The 19,136-nt window shown below is 52.4% G+C and overlaps 1 protein-coding gene across 2 annotated transcripts; it reads right to left on the bottom strand.

Annotated features, from left to right (window-relative positions):
* Positions 1-1,595: 1,595 nt before the first annotated feature.
* Positions 1,596-18,847, bottom strand: Hpn (hepsin). Of its 2 annotated transcripts, XM_032896149.1 has the most exons (14): positions 18,724-18,838; positions 18,268-18,334; positions 14,460-14,519; positions 12,744-12,845; positions 12,611-12,652; positions 6,535-6,664; positions 6,336-6,458; positions 6,195-6,235; positions 5,800-5,965; positions 5,517-5,707; positions 2,700-2,795; positions 2,401-2,543; positions 2,105-2,269; positions 1,596-1,940 (listed from the first exon to the last, which is right to left on the bottom strand). In XM_032896149.1, exons 2-14 carry the CDS (start codon positions 18,278-18,280, stop codon positions 1,902-1,904), a joined length of 1,311 nt encoding a protein of 436 aa, XP_032752040.1. In that variant the 5' UTR covers positions 18,281-18,334; positions 18,724-18,838; the 3' UTR covers positions 1,596-1,901. The 2 variants fall into 2 exon arrangements, with proteins under 2 accessions (XP_032752040.1, XP_032752042.1); XM_032896151.1 differs by lacking the exon at positions 14,460-14,519 and having other exon boundaries at positions 18,724-18,847.
* Positions 18,848-19,136: the final 289 nt, after the last annotated feature.

The raw sequence follows: 19,136 nt of genomic DNA, 5'->3' as shown, positions 1-19,136 counted from the left end.
CGCGTTCATAGTTGAGATCTTAAGCCGGCAGTGGCAAGGCTGAGAACCCAAACTGGCAACGGTGAGGCCAGGGCGTCACACACTGAAGATCAGTCTGGGTGACAGAGTCCAGTCCAGTCATGGCTCCTACCCACCAAATCCCCCCCAAAAGCTGGATGCAGATGGCAAAGCCCTTAATCCCAGCACTTGGGAGGCAGAGTCAAATGGATCTCTGAGTTCAAAGGAAACTTGATGTTCACAGTGAGTTCCAGGAAAGCCAGGGCTACATAGTGAGACTCTGTCTCAAAGAAAAAAAAAGTCCCCAAAAGCAAGAAAAAGAACCAGCAAAAATAAATTTAGAAATGTTTAAAGTCTGAGAAGCAGCATAGGTTAATCATTTTCTCCTGCTGAGCAGGTCCCTTTCAGCGTGAGGGACGAGCCTTAAATTCTCAAGAGCCGGGCTGCAGCTCCCCCTGGTGGCCATCTGCGCTGGCACCGAGATCTGCAGATGCAGGCCAGGGAGAAGCGGGACCCAGCCCCAAAGAAGGGAGGAGTTGGGCGCTGAGGGGGCGGCCCTTCAAGCGGCACTTACAAGGCTTGCCACTCGCCCCTCTCTGTCCCACAAAGTTTTGTTTTCTGTTGCCCATAAGCAGACATATTTATTGTTCCCCGGACGTTGACGTCCACTTTCTCAGGAAACAGCGCTTCATTTTCTTATGAAGAGTTTCCCCCACACGACTCATGTGGTTCCCGAAGACCCAGCCCCTATCCCCCAGCCCCAGGCACCACTTCCGGTACAGGGAAACAAGTCCACATGACCCGATTCTGACTCAAAGCTGGGCCTCCCTAGGACTTTTTTTTTCTCTTTTTTTCTGGTGTTAACACACACACACACACACACACACACACACGCGCGCGCGCGCGCACACACACTGGCATCGTGAACTTGGTCCACTGCACATACCCTGGCTTATGTAGAAACCGCATGCGTTTCTTCTGGTTGTGGGAAAGCCTACAGAAAGCTGGCTGAGTGAAGGAGATTTGAGAGTTGTTGGACTGAGCAATTTCTTTTTGATTTATTTACTTATTTTATGTATGTAAGTACACTGTCGCTGTCTTCAACACACCAGAAGAGGGCATCGGATCCCATTACAGATGGTTGTGAGCCATCAGGTGGTTGTTGGGAATTGAACTCAGGACCTTTGGAAAAGCAGTCAGTGCTCTTAACTGCTGAGCCATTTCTCCAGCTCCCCCCCCCTTTTAAATTTATTTATTTTATGTATATAAGATTGAGCAATTTCTAAAGTCAGATTCTCTAGAGCATTTTAGCCTCGCCCCTCCCGTCTCTCTTTCCTCTTTATTTTTTGAGATAGCGTCTTCCTCTGTAGCCAAGGCTGGCCTGGAACTCACTATGTAGCCCAGGCTAGCCTTTAGCTCGTGAAGCTCCTCCCAAGTGTTGGAATTATAGGAATCAGCCATCAGGACTGGCTTAAATGTTTTCTCAAATGGAACTGGGAGCGTCACAATCCCTTCTTGATTTGTGCTAGGCCCTCAGTTCTCTCTGCTACTCTCCAAAATTCCACACTGCCTCTTAAGTTTGTAGACGCAGAGACCCGTTAATCAAAACCACCTTTATTATTTAAAGAGCATCCGCACAAGGGGCGCCTCGAAAGCAGCCCCCAGAGGACAGAGTAATATTTACATGGGGTGGGAGGGTGAGGCCAACGGCCCTGGGATTGAGTGGGCCGGCCACTGTGGAAGAGAAGTCCTTGGACCCAGCATCCTTGGATCTATGGACTGGATCCGAGCAGAAAACCGTTCCATGTGAGGCCCAGTGTGGAGCCTGCCACGTGCGGCTGGAGCCACCAGACCAACTCTGACTCTGGATGCTGGTGCAGCGCGGAGCAGGCGATGAGGCGGGGTCAGGGCTGAGTTACCATGCCGGTAGCTTCGGAGTGAGTCTATGGAAAGAGCCACGGGCTTCCCAGGTCTCAGACGGTTCTCCCAACACTCTGTACCTAGTGTCTCATCCCCAGAAGCCTATGGGAATCCATCTGCTCTCCAGAGTGCCCTCTTACTCTCTCCTTCTTAGGGTCCCAGACAGTCCCCAACTATAGCAACTCACCTTTATGGCCTGGAAGATCCACTCCCGGAAGTCAATGACTTTGGTGTACACTCCTGGCTTCCGGGCCAAAGCACAGCCCGTACCCCAGCTTACAATGCCGCAGAGCCGCCATCTTGATGTTCCAGAGATTCTGTCCTCACATACAAAGGGGCCTCCGCTGTCACCCTGGTTGGGGGGTGGGGGGACAGGACACCTGACTAGAGACCACTATGACTCCAGTGGGGAGCCCCTTTTCCCATTACCCTGGCTCCTTCTCTATAGCGTTAGGTCTGGGAGCTGCCCACTGTGTCCCTCACCTGGCATGCATCAATACCACCCTCAGGATAGCCAGCACAGAACATCTTGGGTTTGATCTGATTCCCGTAGAAGTCGGGGCTGTTGCAAACTTCGTTGCTTATGATGGGGACCCGGGCCTCTTGGAGCACCACAGCTTGCTGGCCTGAGGGGACATGGGTAAGGTGACCAGAATTAGGAAACAAGCTCTCTTCTGGTTCCCACTCCATGGCCTTGGGGTCTCTTTGAATCTCATCGAGCCTCCCCCAAAAGCGACTTCAGCACCCCCTAGTGGTGTTGGCTGGTATTGCTTGGAACTCACCATAGAACTGTGTGTTACCCCAGCCGGTCACTGTACAGACCTTGCCGTCCACCAGGGCCTGCCCCGCAGCAGGGAGACACACAGGCTGGATGTATTCTGTGAGAGAGAGCATATAGTTCTGCCCCCACCAGCCAGTCTATCCTTCATGGGACACACCTCACCCTCCACACAACCCCGGCACACTCTATCACTACCAGGATGGAACCTTCATATTCCAACGTATACACTACTTTCCTGAATCTTTTTCTCTCATCCTCAATCATCCCAGAGATGCTGGGATTGACCTCTTCGTAAAGAGGGACAAGAAGCCAAGTCACCTGCCTAAAGTTTCATAGACGCCATGGCGTCATCAGAATTGGAACCTAAGTTAGTTTAATTCCCCAAATTTGGGCTCTTAACCATGGCCACGGGGCTATCTCTAGCCCAGAGGCAGGAAACGGAAAAGCACAGCCTGCTCTTGAGACCCTTGATTTCCACCTGCTAGAAAACTACGTTAATAAACACACGGAGGACTGGAGAGATGGCTCTGCCCATTAAGAGCACTGGCTGTTCTTCCAGAGGACCCTGGTTCAATTCCTAGCACCCACACGACAGCTCAAAGCTGTCTATAACTCCAGGCCCCCTCACACAGACATACATGCAAGCAAAAACACTAATGCACGTAAAATAAATTAATTATATTAAATAGAAAACAAACTATACTAAAAATAATAATAAACACACAGGCCTCCACTGAGGTGGAGGGTCCTTGAGCAGTGCACAGCCCATGCAAACAGTCCTGGCATCCCCTCACTGTTGCCTCCCTGAGCCTCAGTGCCGTGATGTAAAATATCACCTCACCCTCCATACAATCCCCATTCTGCAAGCTAGGGTACAGCTCAGTGGCAGAGTGCTTGCCCACAGTACATGAGGTCCTGGGGTCTATCCCCAGCATCGAAAGAAAACAGCACGTACACACAAAATAATTTCCCTGCAGAAACCGTGGTAAGGAACGGATGCGGGGTTGAAAGCAGGAAGCACTTGAGGGAGCAATGAGAATAATCAGGGAGAGAGGCCACCCTGAGGGCTGTGGGAAGACGAGGGGCACACCAGGGCTGACGAAAGCACACGGTCACTTAGCAACAAGCAGACGCTCTGAGAAATGAGTCCTCAGATGATGTACCGCTGCGTGCAAATCCTAAGAGTGTCCTTCATGCAAATTAAGATTCTGATGTCAGGAGGCCATCTTGTCGCATAGGGAGCACAGGCATATGGGTTCTCTTTGACCAAAATGGTTTCAGGCAACACATACGTAAGCTCAGCACACCACTGTTCTTGTGTATTTACTATTATTTATGTAGTTATCTATTTTGGGTGTTTTGAGAAAGGGTCTCTCAACACAACCCAGGCTGGCCTCAGAGTCTTTCTGCTTCAACTCCCTTTAGTGCTTAGATGACAGGCATGTGCCACACCTGGCTCTCCATACCTTAAAAAAAATGGTTTAGTGGCTGGAGAGATGGCTTAGTGGTTAAGAGCACTGACTGCTCTTCCAAACGTCCTGAGTTCAAATCCCAGCAACCACATGGTGGATCACAATCATCTGTAATGGGATCTGATGTCCTCTTCTGCTGTGTCTGAAGACAGCTACAGTGTACTCATATATAATAAATAAATCTTTAAAAAAATTTAAAAAATGGTTTAATTATTATTCCATGCATGTTAATTGGTGTTTTGCCTACATGTATGTCTGTGTGAGGGAGTTGGAACCCCAGCAAATGAGTTACAGACAATTGTGAGCTGCCACCTGGATGCTAGGAATTGAACCTGGGTCCTCTGGAAGAGCAGCTAATACCCTTAATCACTGAATCATCTATCTAGCCCCTTCATATTTACCATTTACTTTTATTCACACACACACACACACACACGTGTGTGTGTGTGTGTGTGTGTGTGTGTGTGCGCGCGCGCGCGCGCGCATGCACACATGTGTCAGTGCCTGCCTATGGAATCCAGAAAGCAGGGTTGAATTCCCTGGAGCTGGAATTAAAGATAGTCATAAGCGTCTTGATGCTGGTGCTAAGAACTGAATGAGGGTCCTCTGTCAGGACAGCAAGCGCTGCTAACCACTGAGACATCTCTCCAGCCTCTCTTCTGCATGGTTTGGGAGGGGTACAGCCTTACTGAGGCATATGACTGCAGCTTTACACAACTGTAACTCACATGCCTTATAATTCTCCGTGTTAAAAAGTATGCGTGAATTCACGGCTCTGGCATGGTCCCAGACTGGCACAACCACCATTGTGTTCCACTGTAGAACATTTTGTCTCCCCAGAAGAAACCTCAGATTCTTTATACGTTTGCAACATCTCCATTCCTAACTCCTCTCATACATGAGGGGGCTATTTATTTATTTATTTATTTATTTATAGTATCTTGTGTAGCCTAGGTTAGCCTCAAATTCACTGTGTGGTCAAGGCTAGCCTGCTCCACCTGCCTCTTCCTCTCCCTGAAGGCTGGGATTCCCACCCAGGTTACTACGACTAAATGGTCTATCAAGAGCATCTGCGAGGGGTGGGGGTGGGGCGGTGAAGAGCATCTGTGCTATGGTTTTCCCCTCTCGTCTATAGGAAAGGAATCACTGGATCACACAGTGACTGACTCCTTTAGGAAGGCTCAGATGGTTGTGTGTGACTGTCAGCTGTGCTGTCTAGCATTCACGGCTAGTATCCAGTTTGTGCTCCCAACGCCATGGAAACCTGAAGATGGGTCTACTTTGCTTCCCGGGCCCCTTCTTTGATCCCTGAGTCTCTGGAGTCCTTAAGCTATAGCTAAACTTACCTGTGAGAGGCAGGGAGCTAGAGAGGTGGACCAGGGCAATGTCATTGCTGTTTTCGTCGATAGTTGGGTCTCGAAAGGGAAGGTAGCCCCCATGATAGATCACAGCCTGAACCCCGAGCTGCACGGCATGAGGTGAGGTCCGGGCTACAGCACCAGCAAATACTCGCCACCGAGACAAGACCCGGTTCCTCCTGCCGGGGACAGAAGGGACAAGTCCCTGGGCCCGGCCTCTGCAGACCTCTCTCCTGCCCTACCCCAGGTAGCACTGTGGGGAAACACTCACTCTGGAAAGCAGTGTGCAGCGGTCAGTACCCAGTCCCCGGACAGCAGGGACCCCCCACAGAGGTGGGTCCCATCATAACGCAGGCTGACCTGCCATGGCCATCTTCCCAGACTGCTGTCCTGGCCCCCCACAATGCGATCCACCGGCAGCTTCCTGCGGCCACAGTCTGTGGAGGTGACAAGAAGGTTTAGAATGGGAGGGCATAGTCTAGGTCCAGGGATGGGAGGAAACACAGCCCCGCTCCAGCGCTTAGTGGGAACAAGGATCTCCCCCAACCTTGGGGTTGTTCAAGGGGACATGACATGTGGAGATCCTGGCAGTTTGTAGGGACACAATTTGCCCTTGGGCTGCATGTAGAGAAGGGTCTGAACCCTCCCCGCCTCCCCCAGTCTCACCTTGGCAGGTGGCAGTCAGGAATCGGCCTCTAGGACAGTCGCTATGGAAGACATAGGGGTGAGGACAGAGAGACAAACCAGGGGACCAGTTAGGACAATATCTGGAAACCTGCCAGTGCCACCCGCAGCTGCCCCACTCACCATACAGAGATGACATCCAGCAACCGCTGAGCCAGAGGCAGACCGCCCTCGTCCACGCAGAAGAAGCCCGATGTGCCGTTGGCGCCCGCGGTTCGCACATCCAGCTCTGAGTGCGCCAGAGCCCTGCGCGGGGCTCGGGTCAGAGCCACCTCTGGCTCGGGTCCATCCTCTTCCCTACCCCCGAGGGCCACCCAGTTACCTGAGAAAGCCCATCTCCTCACAGCCGAGCCCTGCTACCCTGGCGTTGGAGCGTGAGGAGCACAGCAGCCTCCACGTTCCCTCTGTCTTGTCCAACACCAAAAGTCGCGAGTCCCCGGGACTGAGCTGCACTGCAGGGCGACAAAGCCGGGCCTGGGTCCCTCAGTGGCCGGTACCAGCTTCCCTGGCTACCTGAGGCCCTGCGGGCTCTGGTCTGGCACCCTTCATGGCCCAGAGGTGGCACCTGCATCCACTACTAGATTGGGTTATACTGGTGGGTATCTCTCCCCCACTGGGATAGTCAAGCTGCAGGAACTTGACTAGAACACCAAGGAAGCAGGCAAATGACTTCATCTGACTTGGGAGAGTGAGCTTGTACATAGGGTATTCATTGTGGATGATCAAATCCAGAGATCCTATCGGGCTTGGGGAACCACCAGGAGGGGTCAGAAACCCTTAGCTAATTCACCAGGTCACTAAAACATTTATGTAAGTATGACAGGGAGAAAAGAACAGTTAGAAGGGGCGCAGCAGGGAGAGCGACAGTGATGTATGCAATGGCAGCGCTCAGAGGACGTGAAGTCAGGATCATGAGTTCAGGGACAGCTTAAGCTCCCCATCAAAAAGAGGAGGGTTGTTGTGGCACGTGTGCCTAGAATTTGCCAAAAGAAGCATTGGCGGGAGACTCATGAGTTCATGAATTTCCTGGGCTACACATTTTAGCCTGGAGATGTTGGTGCACGCCTTTAATTCCAACACTCTGGAGGCAGAGATGGGTGGATCTCTGTGAGCTTGAGGCTAGCCTGGTCTACAGAGGGAGTTCCAGGACAGCCAGAGCTACACAGAGAAACCCTGTTTCAATTAATAATAATAATAATAATAATAATAATAATAATAATAATAATAATAATGAGAACCCAGGTTCTTCTATCACCAAAGCAAAACCTGGGAGACGGAGTCAGACAGTGATTCTAGTTTCCAGAGTCACCTTAGCTAGGTGGGGTGGTTTCCCAGCATTCGGGAAGCCAAGGCAGAAAAGGTGCTGCAGGTTTGAGGCCAGTGTGGGCTTCATATCTAATTCCAAGGCAGCCAAGGCTACAGAAAGAGACCCTGTTTCAAAATCAAAACAAAAGTCACCCAGCCAATATATCATTAAAAAAAAAAAATCAAACTATCCAGAGTGAGGTGTGAAAACATCCCAGCACTCAGGAGACTGAGGCAGGAGGATCACGAGAATGAGGTCAATCGGGGCTGCATTATGTCTCAGGACAGAAGGATGGACTGGAGGGAGAGAGAAAAAGGGAGGGAGAGAGGGGGAGAAGAGGGAGGGATGAAAGGAGGGAGGGAGGGAGAGAGGGAGGGAGGGAGGGAGGGGGCATAATGCAGGACTGGGCTGTATCAGAAGGCTAGCTCACAGCAGTCGTTCTGTCTGAGGATGGCTGGGGCAGTCTGTGTGCTTGGCCAATGCTCCCTGGTCCCCCATCTGTCCCCATAAGGTCAGAGAAGCCCCGTTCACACCCGAGTCAGGGCCAAGCCCTTAGGGGCATTTCTCTCTCTTTGCCAACTAACTTTGAACATGCTGGCTCCTATTTTAGGCGGTAGACAAAAAATCAGGAGGGGAGACAGATAAGGAGCAGAACAAATAACGGAAGCGCGTCCCGTGCCGCAGCAGAAGGGGCCATGGAGATGGGGAGGCCGACAGAAGGACGGGGGACTGGTGTGCGGGGGCGGTGTGGCACTTCCGCTGTAAGTGGGCAGGGCAGGCAAGGACAGCTTCGCTGGGGAGGTGCCACGTGAGCAGTGAGGAGAAAGAGACGAAGGAGGTGAGAAGGATGCTGAGATCTGAGAGGGGACCGAGAAGTAGGCCAGGGGAGCTAAGGAAAAGGAAATGGAGATCAGAAAGCAGAGGCAGAGAGTTGGGTAAGGAACAGCCAGGAGGCAGAGAGAGGTCTGCCGAGTTGGCCTGCAGCTGGACCAAGGTGCAGCCGTGGGGCTCGGCCGGGGATCACACATTGACCTGACTCAGGGTTATGAATTCCTTCTGGCTGCGGGTAGGGGCAGACTGTAGGGCAAGAACTAGAGTCCAGACTCTGACCTCAGTGTGACAGGGACAGAGGCTGGGCCAGCAGTGGGCAGAACAGGGAAGATAGCTGGATTCTGGGAATATTTTGTAGGCAGAAAACTAGGCCCAGGGGCACTGGCTTGTTTTCTCACCTACTTAGGAAGCTGAGGCTAGCCGACCAAAACGCCAAGCCTACCTGGGCTTTGGAGTGAGTTCAAGGTCAGCCTAAGTAATTTAGAGGAAAGGGTCTCACAATGAAATGTAAAAAAAAGGGAGGGGAGGGCAGAGCTGGTGGCATCTTTCACCGTAGATTACCTGCCTAGAATCCCCCAGTGAGGGGCTGGGGGCGTGGCTCAGTGGTAGAGCCCCGCCTAGAATCCCCCAGTGAGGGGTTGGGAGTGTGGCTCAGGGGTAGAGCCCCTGCCTAGAATCCTTCAGTGAGGGGCTGGGGGCGTGGCTCAGTGGTAGAGCCCCTGCCTAGAATCCCTCAGTGAGGGGCTGGGGGTGTGGCTCAGTGGTAGAGCCTCTGCCTAGAATCCCCCAGTGAGGGGCTGGGGGCGTGGCTCAGTGGTAGAGCCTCTGCCTAGAATCCCCCAGTGAGGGGCTGGGGGCGTGGCTCAGGGGTAGAGCCCCTGCCTGCATGCGTGAGGCCTGTGGTCCAATCCCTAGCACCAATTTAAAAAAAATAAATTAAGTGCACATCTCGCAGATGGTGAACTAAACATCAAAGGACATCTCTGTTCAGCTCAGGCAGCTAAAAACCGGCCAACCAGGATTTGAACTCAGACTGCCTGCTGGCTTCCGCATTCTCTGCTTAGGTTTGTGAAGAATTCTTCCTTTTCTCTGGCCAGTGCAATCAACAGCAAGACTAAAAGCTGCTGGGCAGCTTGCTGTGAAAAGGACACTGAGTAGCGCTCGCCATGCCCTGAAATCCCAGCATCAGGACAAGAACAGCAACTTGGAGTCAGTAGGGAGCAGTCCTAACTGCTCAAGAGATTTCCAACATTTTAGGAAGTGTGTGTGTGTGTGTGTGTGTGTGTGTGTGTGTGTGTGTGTGTGTGTTGTGAAGATACTGGAAGTGTGGTGGGGAGGACATCAAATGCTTGTTTCCTCCCTCCCTCCCTCTCTCCCTCCCTCCCTCCCTCCTTTCTTTCTTTCTTTCTCTTTCTTTCTTTGTCTGTTTCTGGCTTTAGGGACACAAGGTCTCACTTAGCAGCCAAGATAGGGCTGGAACTTACAACTCTTTTGCTTCACCTAAAGTGCCTGCCTGTCACCACTGTGCACCAGGCCCACTTTGTTTGAAAGCCATGCTCTGTGCTGTTTTTTTTGACACTTTAAAAGCCTTTCTTCGGGTGTGCTGTAAACCACCAGGTGTGCCCACCAAACTGTCAGATATATTTAGAGATATGCCATTCCTAGAACAGAATAAAGTGAGGATACAGTCAAGGTTGGGGTTTCTTGTCTGCACCATCATATCACAGCATTTTAGAAAGCTTAGCTGATAAGGTGCAGGCACTGAGGGGCTAGGGGTGGGCATGGCTAGATCATAGAACACTTGCCTAGAATCCCCCAGTGAGGGGCTGGGGGCGTGGCTCAGTGGTAGAGCCCCTGCCTAGAATCCCCCAGTGAGGGGCTGGGGGCGTGGCTCAGTGGTAGAGCCCCTGCCTGAATCCCCAGTGAGGGGCTGGGGCATGGCTCAGTGGTAGGGAGGGACCCAGGTGAGCCTGCCCAGAATCCCCAGTGAGGGGCTGGGGCATGGCTCAGTGGTAGAGCCCCTGCCTAGAATCCCCCAGTGAGGGGCTGGGGGCGTGGCTCAGTGGTAGAGCCCCTGCCTAGAATCCCCCAGTGAGGGGCTGGGGTGTGGCTCAGTGGTAGGACCTTCCAGACAGCTAAGCATGTGTAAGACCCTGAGTTCTATCATCACAACCACAAAGGAAGAGGAGAGGGTGAGGGTGAGGGTGAAGGTGAAGGTGAAGGTGCTAATGACACTGGAGGGACAGAGTATTAGGGAACAGGAGGAAGCTCTGAGACCAGAGTCCAGAGACAGACCTGCAAGCCAAGGTGAACTGTCAGTCAGACAGGACCCTATCCCAGGAGTCTTTAGGATTGGGATTCCATTCTGGCACCATGTGGAGTGATAGCCTACTGCTCTCCTTGCTCTGTCATTTACTGCCCTGGACAAGTCAGTCTACTTCACAGAGCCTCAGTTTCCCCTGTCGCATACACTGAGATGATAACAGCTTTAGCTTACAGCTAGGCCTGAGGTGTTAGCTTTCACTACAGCGACGAATTCAGCAGTTTCCTGACAAAGAACTGAGCAGGTGATACACACAACTACCCCCTGAATGACCCAGATAGGAGTCAGAGTCTCACTCACTGTGTAGCCCAGGCTATCTTCAAACTCAGACTCTTCCTGCCTCAGTTTCCTGAGGATGAAGATGCATATGCTACCACGCTGACCCTTGCCCTATCCGTGCCTTCATGCTACATGAAAACGGGCTGTTGTAGGACTTAATGTACCAATATCATCAAGTCTCGAGGCTGGTCCCTGGCCAGAGGTCAGCGTTTCTAAGTTCAGTCTGGATGACCGAGTCCAATGCCAACTGTTTCAAATTTGTAATCCCGTTTCTTCGAAAAAGCACGCTCCACCCCACCACCCCCACCACCCCCTTCTGCTGCCCTGGGTCACAGAGAAGCAGCTCGGAGCAGCACTGGGGAAGACTCGGTGCTTCATTTCACATGTGATTTCTGCCTCTGTGTTCCTGTGGCTGCTTGTTCCATGTGCTGCAAACGTGCCCACAACTCTCAGGGCTGTTCTGGCTCTATCACCGCGGGCCACACATTCTCTGGTCTTCATGTCCCACATCGGTGTAAAGGGCAGATAGAAGCCACTAGATCCTCATAGCTGGGTGTCTACTGAACTCATCCTGTCCCTCTGGAATGTGTCTGACCACATCCCATGATATATTATGTATGTACATGCATATGTATACACATGTATATTATACGTGTGTGTATACATATGTAGATGCATGTATATATGCATATATGTGTATATTGTACATGTATGCACATGTATATTATATGTGTGTACATATGTAGATGCATGTATATATGTATATATGTGTATATTATACATGTATGCATATGTATATTATATGTGTATGTGTACATATGTAGATGCAGGTATATATGCATATATATGTATATCTGTGTATATATACTTGTATACATGTATGCACATGTATATATATATGTGTGTGTGTGTGTGTGTGTGTGTGTATACACTTTTTTAAATGGAGTTTTCAGCTAGGTGTGGCAATGCACTAATCCCAGGACTTGGAAGGTGGAGGTAGGAGAAGCAGGAGGTCCACGGTCCTCCATAGTAAGTTTGAGGCCAGCCTGGGTTGCATGAGACCTTATCTCAAGAATAAAACTGAAAAAAAGGGGCTGGGAGATGGCTCAGAGGTTAAGAGCACTGGCTGCTCTTCCAGAGGTCATGAGTTCAATTCCCAGCAACCACATGGTGGCTCACAACCATCTGTAATGGGATCTGGTGCCCTCTTCTGGTGTGTCTGAGGACAGCTACAGTGTACTTATATACAATAAATAAATAAATCTTTAAAAAAAACTGAAAAAAAATAGGATGCTCATGGCTGACTTGCTAGGGCTCAGATAGCAACCATACCCTTTGGAGGTAGACCTCAAAAGCTAGGCAGGGTTGGGTCTGTACTTCTTGGATGGGAGTCCCCTGAGTCACTTAGACTATAGCTTCTCACTTGGGCACGTTGCTTCTTGCCTGCAATCCTATCACTGGAAAGCTGAGGCAGGAGGATTGCCTCAAATCCGAGGCCAGCTTGGGTGAGTTCTAAGCCAGCCTGTGCTACAGACAAAATTCTGGTTCAAACAGAATGGGAGACATTGAGTAGAAATACCATTATCTGTCCCAAGAATGCTTTAAGTTCCTCACAGTGCTTTTCCCCAGGACACTGAGACCCAGGCCTGCTCTACTCACCTTGGTACAGTGGCTCCTGGTCACTCCGTAGTAGGATGGTCACTGTGGAGAGGGAAGAGGTGAGAGCAGCTGGTTGTAACCCTTGGGTTAGGGGAGGCCTTGGGAGCTGGGGGAGGGAGGGAGGTTCTCTCACCAATGGCCCAGGATGCAGCCCCAATGCCTGTCAGGAACAGCAGGGTCCCCACAGTGAGAGCTGCCACCTTGGGTCTGGAACAGCATGGTGCAGTCCGGCCACCTGCAACAGACAGCAAGCTGGGGCCACTGCCAGCTTGGTCCTCAGCACAGCAAGTGATGGGCACTGGGCCAGTCCCCTGCTGGGGAATGCAGGGGACCTTATCAGGCCTGTGGTACCTCAAGCCCTATTTCCCAAGGCTGGGCAGCTGGCAGGGCTATCTCTCTTCTGTCATGTGGACAGGCAGGTGTCTGGCTCCCCAAGGGTTCCGGCCAGGAGGGGGCATGGCTGGGCTGTCCTGCTCTCCCTCCCCGTGCAGGCGTGCTGGCGGCTACTCCTTTCCAATGACAAGGCACTTCTGTATTTCCCTGTTGCTTCCTGCCAGCCTGTCCCCAGATCCTCTTTCCCGCTAACTCCTCCAGAAGTTCTTACAACTTTGAGGTGCCTGTGACCTCTGACCTTTACCCTCTCGATATCCCCAAAGCCAGACCCCTTTCTCCCAAGACCCAGTCCCAAGATTAAATTTTTCCTTAGGAGTTTGAGAACCCAAGTTTTGAAACTTAGCTGAACTCATTTTGGATTTTTTTTTTTTTTGGTTCGTTTGTTTGGTTTGTATTTTGAGACGAGGTCTTGCTACATAGTATTGCTGGCATCAAACATACCTGGTAGTCCAAGCTGGCCTCAAACTAGTGACAGTTTGCCTGCCTGTCACTTAGTGCTGGGATGGCAGCCCTGGGTCACCATATCTGCCCATATTTTGGTTTGGTTTTTCTGTGAAGCCCTGGTATCCTGGGACTTGCTCTGTAGACCAGGCTAGCCTCCAACTCAGAAGTCCATCTGTCCCTGCCTCTGAAGTGCTGGGATTAAAGACATGCGCCACCACTAGCTACGTTTTGTTTTGTTTTGTTTTTTAAGACAAGGTCTCCCTCAGGCTAGCCTCAAATTTGTGATCCCCCTGCCTCTGCTTCCTGAGTGCTAAGATGCCAGGCATGGCATGTTGCCTGGCAAGCCCACTGAGAAATAGTGGCCTTGAAGAGACGGCCCCATGAGTAAGAGCAATTGCTATGCAAGTGTGGGACCCAGAGATAGGTGCCTGGCACCCGCAAAAAAGACCAGCTGTGGTGGAGCACGTCTGTAAGCCCGGCACCGTTGGGGTGAGCAGACAAGAGGCACTGTGGCTCACTGGTCATCAGCCTAACTGCAGGCTCAGTGAAAGACCCCAGCTCAGGGGAATTACACAGAGGGCAGGACACACAAGGTTCTCCCCAGTGTGTGCCCAGGAACCCTCCCCCCGCACATGCACAGACTCATACACATATACATGTGCATGCGTACCCACACCCGCACACATACAATACACATGCGCACATGCATGTTCACATGTATACATGCACATATATATACTCATACAACGTGTGCATATACATACATAAATACACATATTCATACATGCATGTGCACTCACACATCCCCACATACATACACATACTCATACACATGTGTGTACATATATACACATACTCAGACACGCAGGTACATTCACACATCCCACATACATACACACATACACATACTCATACACACGTGCACATGCGCATGCACACACACACACACACAGAATATATAAAAGAATAAAATATATAAAAGAAAAGATAGAGTATAAAATAACGGTCTTACCCTTTCCAGGCTGGGGTCTTGGACAAGTGGAACCTCCTCTGTGAGCCCCAGGTTCCTCATCTGTTAAATGAGCATGTACCTAGCACTCACTTTTTACATGACTTTAAAGTTCTTTAAATACATCCTCATACCCAAGCCCCGGCTGCCACCTGCCATGTGTGTCCAGCGTTTAGTCCCTATTTCCAATCCACATCGAGGTTCCCTTCTCTCACGACTCTGAGAGATCTCTGCAGCCACGTCCTGAACCCGGGACACCCTGAGATCCAGGTTCCAAAGTAGTTCCCCAAGAAACCAAACAGCCTCTTGCTGTGCCACTGCGCCTGGCATGCAGCAGGTCCTCGAGAGACACTGATAAGTTGTTCTTGCTGTGTGATTATGGGCAACTGTCACTGCCTCTCTGGGCCTCAGTGTATCAGGATGCTAAACCTCTGCGCCACCTATCTGTTAAGAATGTAGGGTTGGGCATCAAGTGGGGCTTCTGAAGGAAAGGGGGAAAGTCCCCAGGAGAGATTATCTAAGACTGCAAGAGATGACAAGGGGCAGAGCGGCAGGTCGGAGAAACTGCACAGGCTAAGACTAGCAGGCAAGACTGAGCGTGTTCCGTTAGAGGGCTACAGGACCAAACAGTGGGAGTGCCATGACCTGGGGGAGGCTATGGGAGGCATGGCAGGAGAAGCTTAGAGAGGAGAGGACAGTCACCTTGGTGTACCAGAGACCCTAGCGTCTGAATACAACTGCTAAGAAAGCCTTCTACTGACCCCAGCCTTCTGCAAAGTACCCCAAGGCTGCAAGTGCCCCAGCACTCTCACCCATGTCCCGGACAGCATGGTCACAGTACCAAACCAGCATTAGGAAGAGAGCAGGGAGTGGCTCAGGATCTTGCCAGGGAAGTTCCTGATAGTGGTTTAAAAGGGGGAAACAGCTCAGTAGCATGAGAACCGGGCACTCCTGACACCTAGCACTGAGCCCCACACTGGACCCTGGGGTTCCTGCAGCCTCTACACACTTCCCCCTTTGCATTCACCGCATCTCTTGCTGTCCCAAGCCTGTCTCTCCTTCTCTCCTCCCCACAGCAGTCCTGTGTTAGCCCCTCATCCCCAGGCCCTCCTCCCCTGCCCACAGCAGTCCTGCTTCATCTCCCTCATCCCTAGGTTCTCTTGCCCTGCCCTCAGAAGCCCTCATCCTAGGACTTCCTCCCTTCCCTCCACACAGAGGCAGGTCTCAGAAGCCTTCAACCCAGAACCTCCTTTAACTGCTGATCACTTCCGGCTCCAACTTGCCAGCTCCAAACCCCGCCATGCAAGCCCTGCCATGCATCGTGTGTACTTAATACCGGATTGGCTCATCTCCCTGGTGGTCCCTCTTATACAGAAACCTGGGAAATGTAAGTGTGAACCCAAACTGTCCCTTTTTTTATGCAGAACATTCTCCTAGGCCTCCTTGGTGCCCGGACCATTTGGTGCCCAAGCATTTCCAGCCCCCCATCAGAATAAACATGACTTTTAGAGACCAGATAGGTCTCTTCAAATTCTCAGATATACACTGGTCATTATCAAACACCTAAAACAACTTCCATAGAGTGTCTGTAACCACTAAACTCACAGAGTGCTGATTAGAAGCCTGTCGTTACAGGTTTTCAGGAGGCCGAGGCAGAAGGGATGTTAAGTTTGAGGCCTGCCTGGGCTTCATAGTGAGACTAAGTGTCAAAACAAAAGGAAAAGAAGACTAAGGACTTGGCTTAGTGGTAGAGTCCCTGCCTAGAATCCCCCAGTGAGGGGCTGGGGGCGTGGCTCAGTGGTAGAGCTCCTGCCTAGAATCCCCCAGTGAGGGGCTGGGGGCGTGGCTCAGTGGTAGAGCCCCTGCCTAGAATCCCCCAGTGAGGGGCTGGGGTGTGGCTCAGTGGTAGAGCCCCTGCCTAGACTCCCCCAGTGAGGGGCTAGGGGTGTGGCTCAGTGGTAGAGCCCCTGCCTAGAATCCCCCAGTGAGGGGCTGGGGGCGTGGCTCAGTGGTAGAGCCCCTGCCTAGAATCCCCCAGTGAGGGGCTGGGGGTGTGGCTCAGTGGTACAGCCCCTGCCTAGCATGTATAAGGGCCTGACTTTGATCCCCATTATTTCAAGAGTAAAAAGAAAAAGTACAAGGTTTAGAGCAACCTCCAGTAAATGGTACTTTGGGGAGAGGCCGCACTCTGCCAAGGATGCTTCTGAGGTTGGTCGGCCACAGGCACCATCTCCAGCAAACCCTGAGCACCCTACCCCGTCTTCCCCTGCCTGGCATGGCCTCCTTCCTCCCTCCTTGCTCCCTGTTGACTCCTTCAAGCTCCAGGGCCCCAGCAGCAATACTAGGAGCCCAGAGCAGCATACACTTCCAGGGCCATCAGGGTTTCACAAACAACGGCAGCTGCTGCTGCAGAGGCTCCTGGGACCACACGCCACCCCACTCCTCCGTCCTTTGAATCCCTTCATCCCGTGCCACAGTTGATGAGGACAGCGCTGTCATCTGCGACCTGTCACTTTTCTCAGGGCTGCCCTCACACAGCACAGAGAGCCGTGTGGGGATGCAGGGGACAAGCTTTCCCTCCTTCCTCTGCCTCATAGACCCCAGCCCTGATGCCTCTTTTCAGTCTTCTCCAGCGGGATAAAAATGGTCCCAAAGGGGCCCAGGCTCTGCCCACCACCTGATCACTTAGCACAAGGTAAGGGAATCCCGGTTCCCAGAGGACCACAGCTCATCTCTGGAGTCTGAGTTGTTATATGAACAGAGACCGACACTCTAGGAGTCCAGAAGGAGTGAACAGGAAGCAAGGAGGGAGGAAGCAGGCCATGATCCGTGCTTGTCACTGAGCCCACGCCTTCACTGCTTCCCATCGAAGTCCCCCTCATACCACACAGTGATCCATTTAATGAAGGACACAGATGACCAGAGAGGGTAGGGCAAGTCCAAGGTCACACAGCTAGAAAGTGCCTAGGACTGACCTCAGCTAGCCCAGCTCTGAGCTGTCAGTCAAGGGTGAGGGCGGCAGGGGATGGGGTGGGGACTGCCACCGCTTTGCCATTTGGTCCCTAAGTAAAGGAAAGGTAGGGAAGAAGGCTGGCCTCCAGTGTGAGAGGCTGTCTCAGTCACCCCTGGGGTGGCTTTTCTGTCTCTCTCCTCTATCCGTACAGGTCAAGTCCAAAGTCCCTCTTCTGCTCTTTTGCCCACAGAGCCAAGAGAAAAGAAGGAATATGCCCGGAATTGCAGGGGTCTCGGGTCCTTGGGTCTTGGGTTCCCACAGTGACTGACCTCATTCAGAACACCTCTGGGTTACAACACGTATTGCACGCCCCAAGGCCCAAGCTGTTCCCTGTGTGTTCCATGATCCCAACCACCTCACAGAGGGAATATTACTGTTCATCCCTACTTGACTGCGGGGAAAGGTGGACTGATGTCCAGAGGCATGAAGTTACCTGCCCAGGATCACACAGTAAGACAGCAGAAGCAACCTGGCTAGCTCTACATCCTTAGAGATGGTAACAGCAGCAGCCCCACCTCAACCCCAGAAGACAACACATTGTTGGTTAGCTGAGAAATCCCTGAGACGTAAGGGGAAACTGAGGCAAGGCACTAGGAAGGTTGTATGGGGTAGCCGGAAGGCATAGACACACAGAAGGGCCAGTTAATAGTTAATCAGATAGATGAGGATTCTTGGGGGGTGGTCTTGAGTCTGAAAGGAAGACACCAAGACAGGGGGGCTGAGTACAGGCTGGGAGACAAACCAGAGGAGGGGTGCCAGGTAGGGCCGAAGCTGGGGTTCAGGGACAGGGGGACTCACCCTCCTTCGCCATGTCAGGGACTCTTGTTAATGATTCCCAGGTTGACCTGTTGGGCTGGGGCGGAACCTAGGGACAGGAACAAGGAGGCATGGCCTGGGGGAGCCTGGCCTGGCTCTGTCCTGGCGCCCCCAGTCCCAGGCTCTCATCCAGGGAGCAGCTGGCCCTGGGCTGGGGCCAGAGCGTGCAAAGACAGAGGTTGGGCCGGGGTCAACGGTGGCAATGTGTGACCAGCCACCAGGGGGACACCTGGAGTGGCAAGGCAGAGCCCGGCGGGCCGAGGTTGAACTTCTAGGGGACTTCAGGGTTTTGAGGGAGGAGAACTTGGGGGAGTCCGCGGATTTCTGAGTTAGCAGGGAAAGCAGGCTGGAGTAGTCTGGGAGTTTCTGGGATCTTTTATACGGGCTGCTGGGCATCAGATTGGTGGGGGATGAGGGGCTTCGCATTCTGTGCCTTACCCTGGGGTTCGCCGGAGATGGTGCAGGTTTGGGGTTAGTCTCCGGGCCTGGGAAGGGGCATGGTGTCCCCACAGCAGCGGGCAGCCCGGGAGGCAAGGGTGGCAGCAGCAGCCAGCAGCGTGGGGCCTGCCGAGCCTGCGGCCTCACCTGAGGAGGAGGGGGCTGGGTGGGAGGCGGGGACGGGGCGGGGAAGGGCGGACCCCAGGACAGGCTGCCACAGAGGCCACCTGGCTGATGGGGCGGGGCCCGCAGGGGTTGGACCAGGCAGGCTCAGCTACCAGCCAGGCCTCCCACCTCCACTGGGACTCAGGTGTGTCTGTGACAAACTTGGGGGTACTCAGAGGCCTTAAGGCTGAGATTCCAAACTGAAGGAATGAGGTGGAAAGTTTTGGCGGCCTCCGGTCCACCATACT

This window comes from Rattus rattus, chromosome 2 (assembly GCF_011064425.1).
Source record: "Rattus rattus isolate New Zealand chromosome 2, Rrattus_CSIRO_v1, whole genome shotgun sequence".
Lineage (NCBI taxonomy): Eukaryota > Metazoa > Chordata > Mammalia > Rodentia > Muridae > Rattus > Rattus rattus.
Note: the sequence above shows the minus strand (reverse complement) of the source record. Positions and strands in the feature narration are given on the sequence as shown.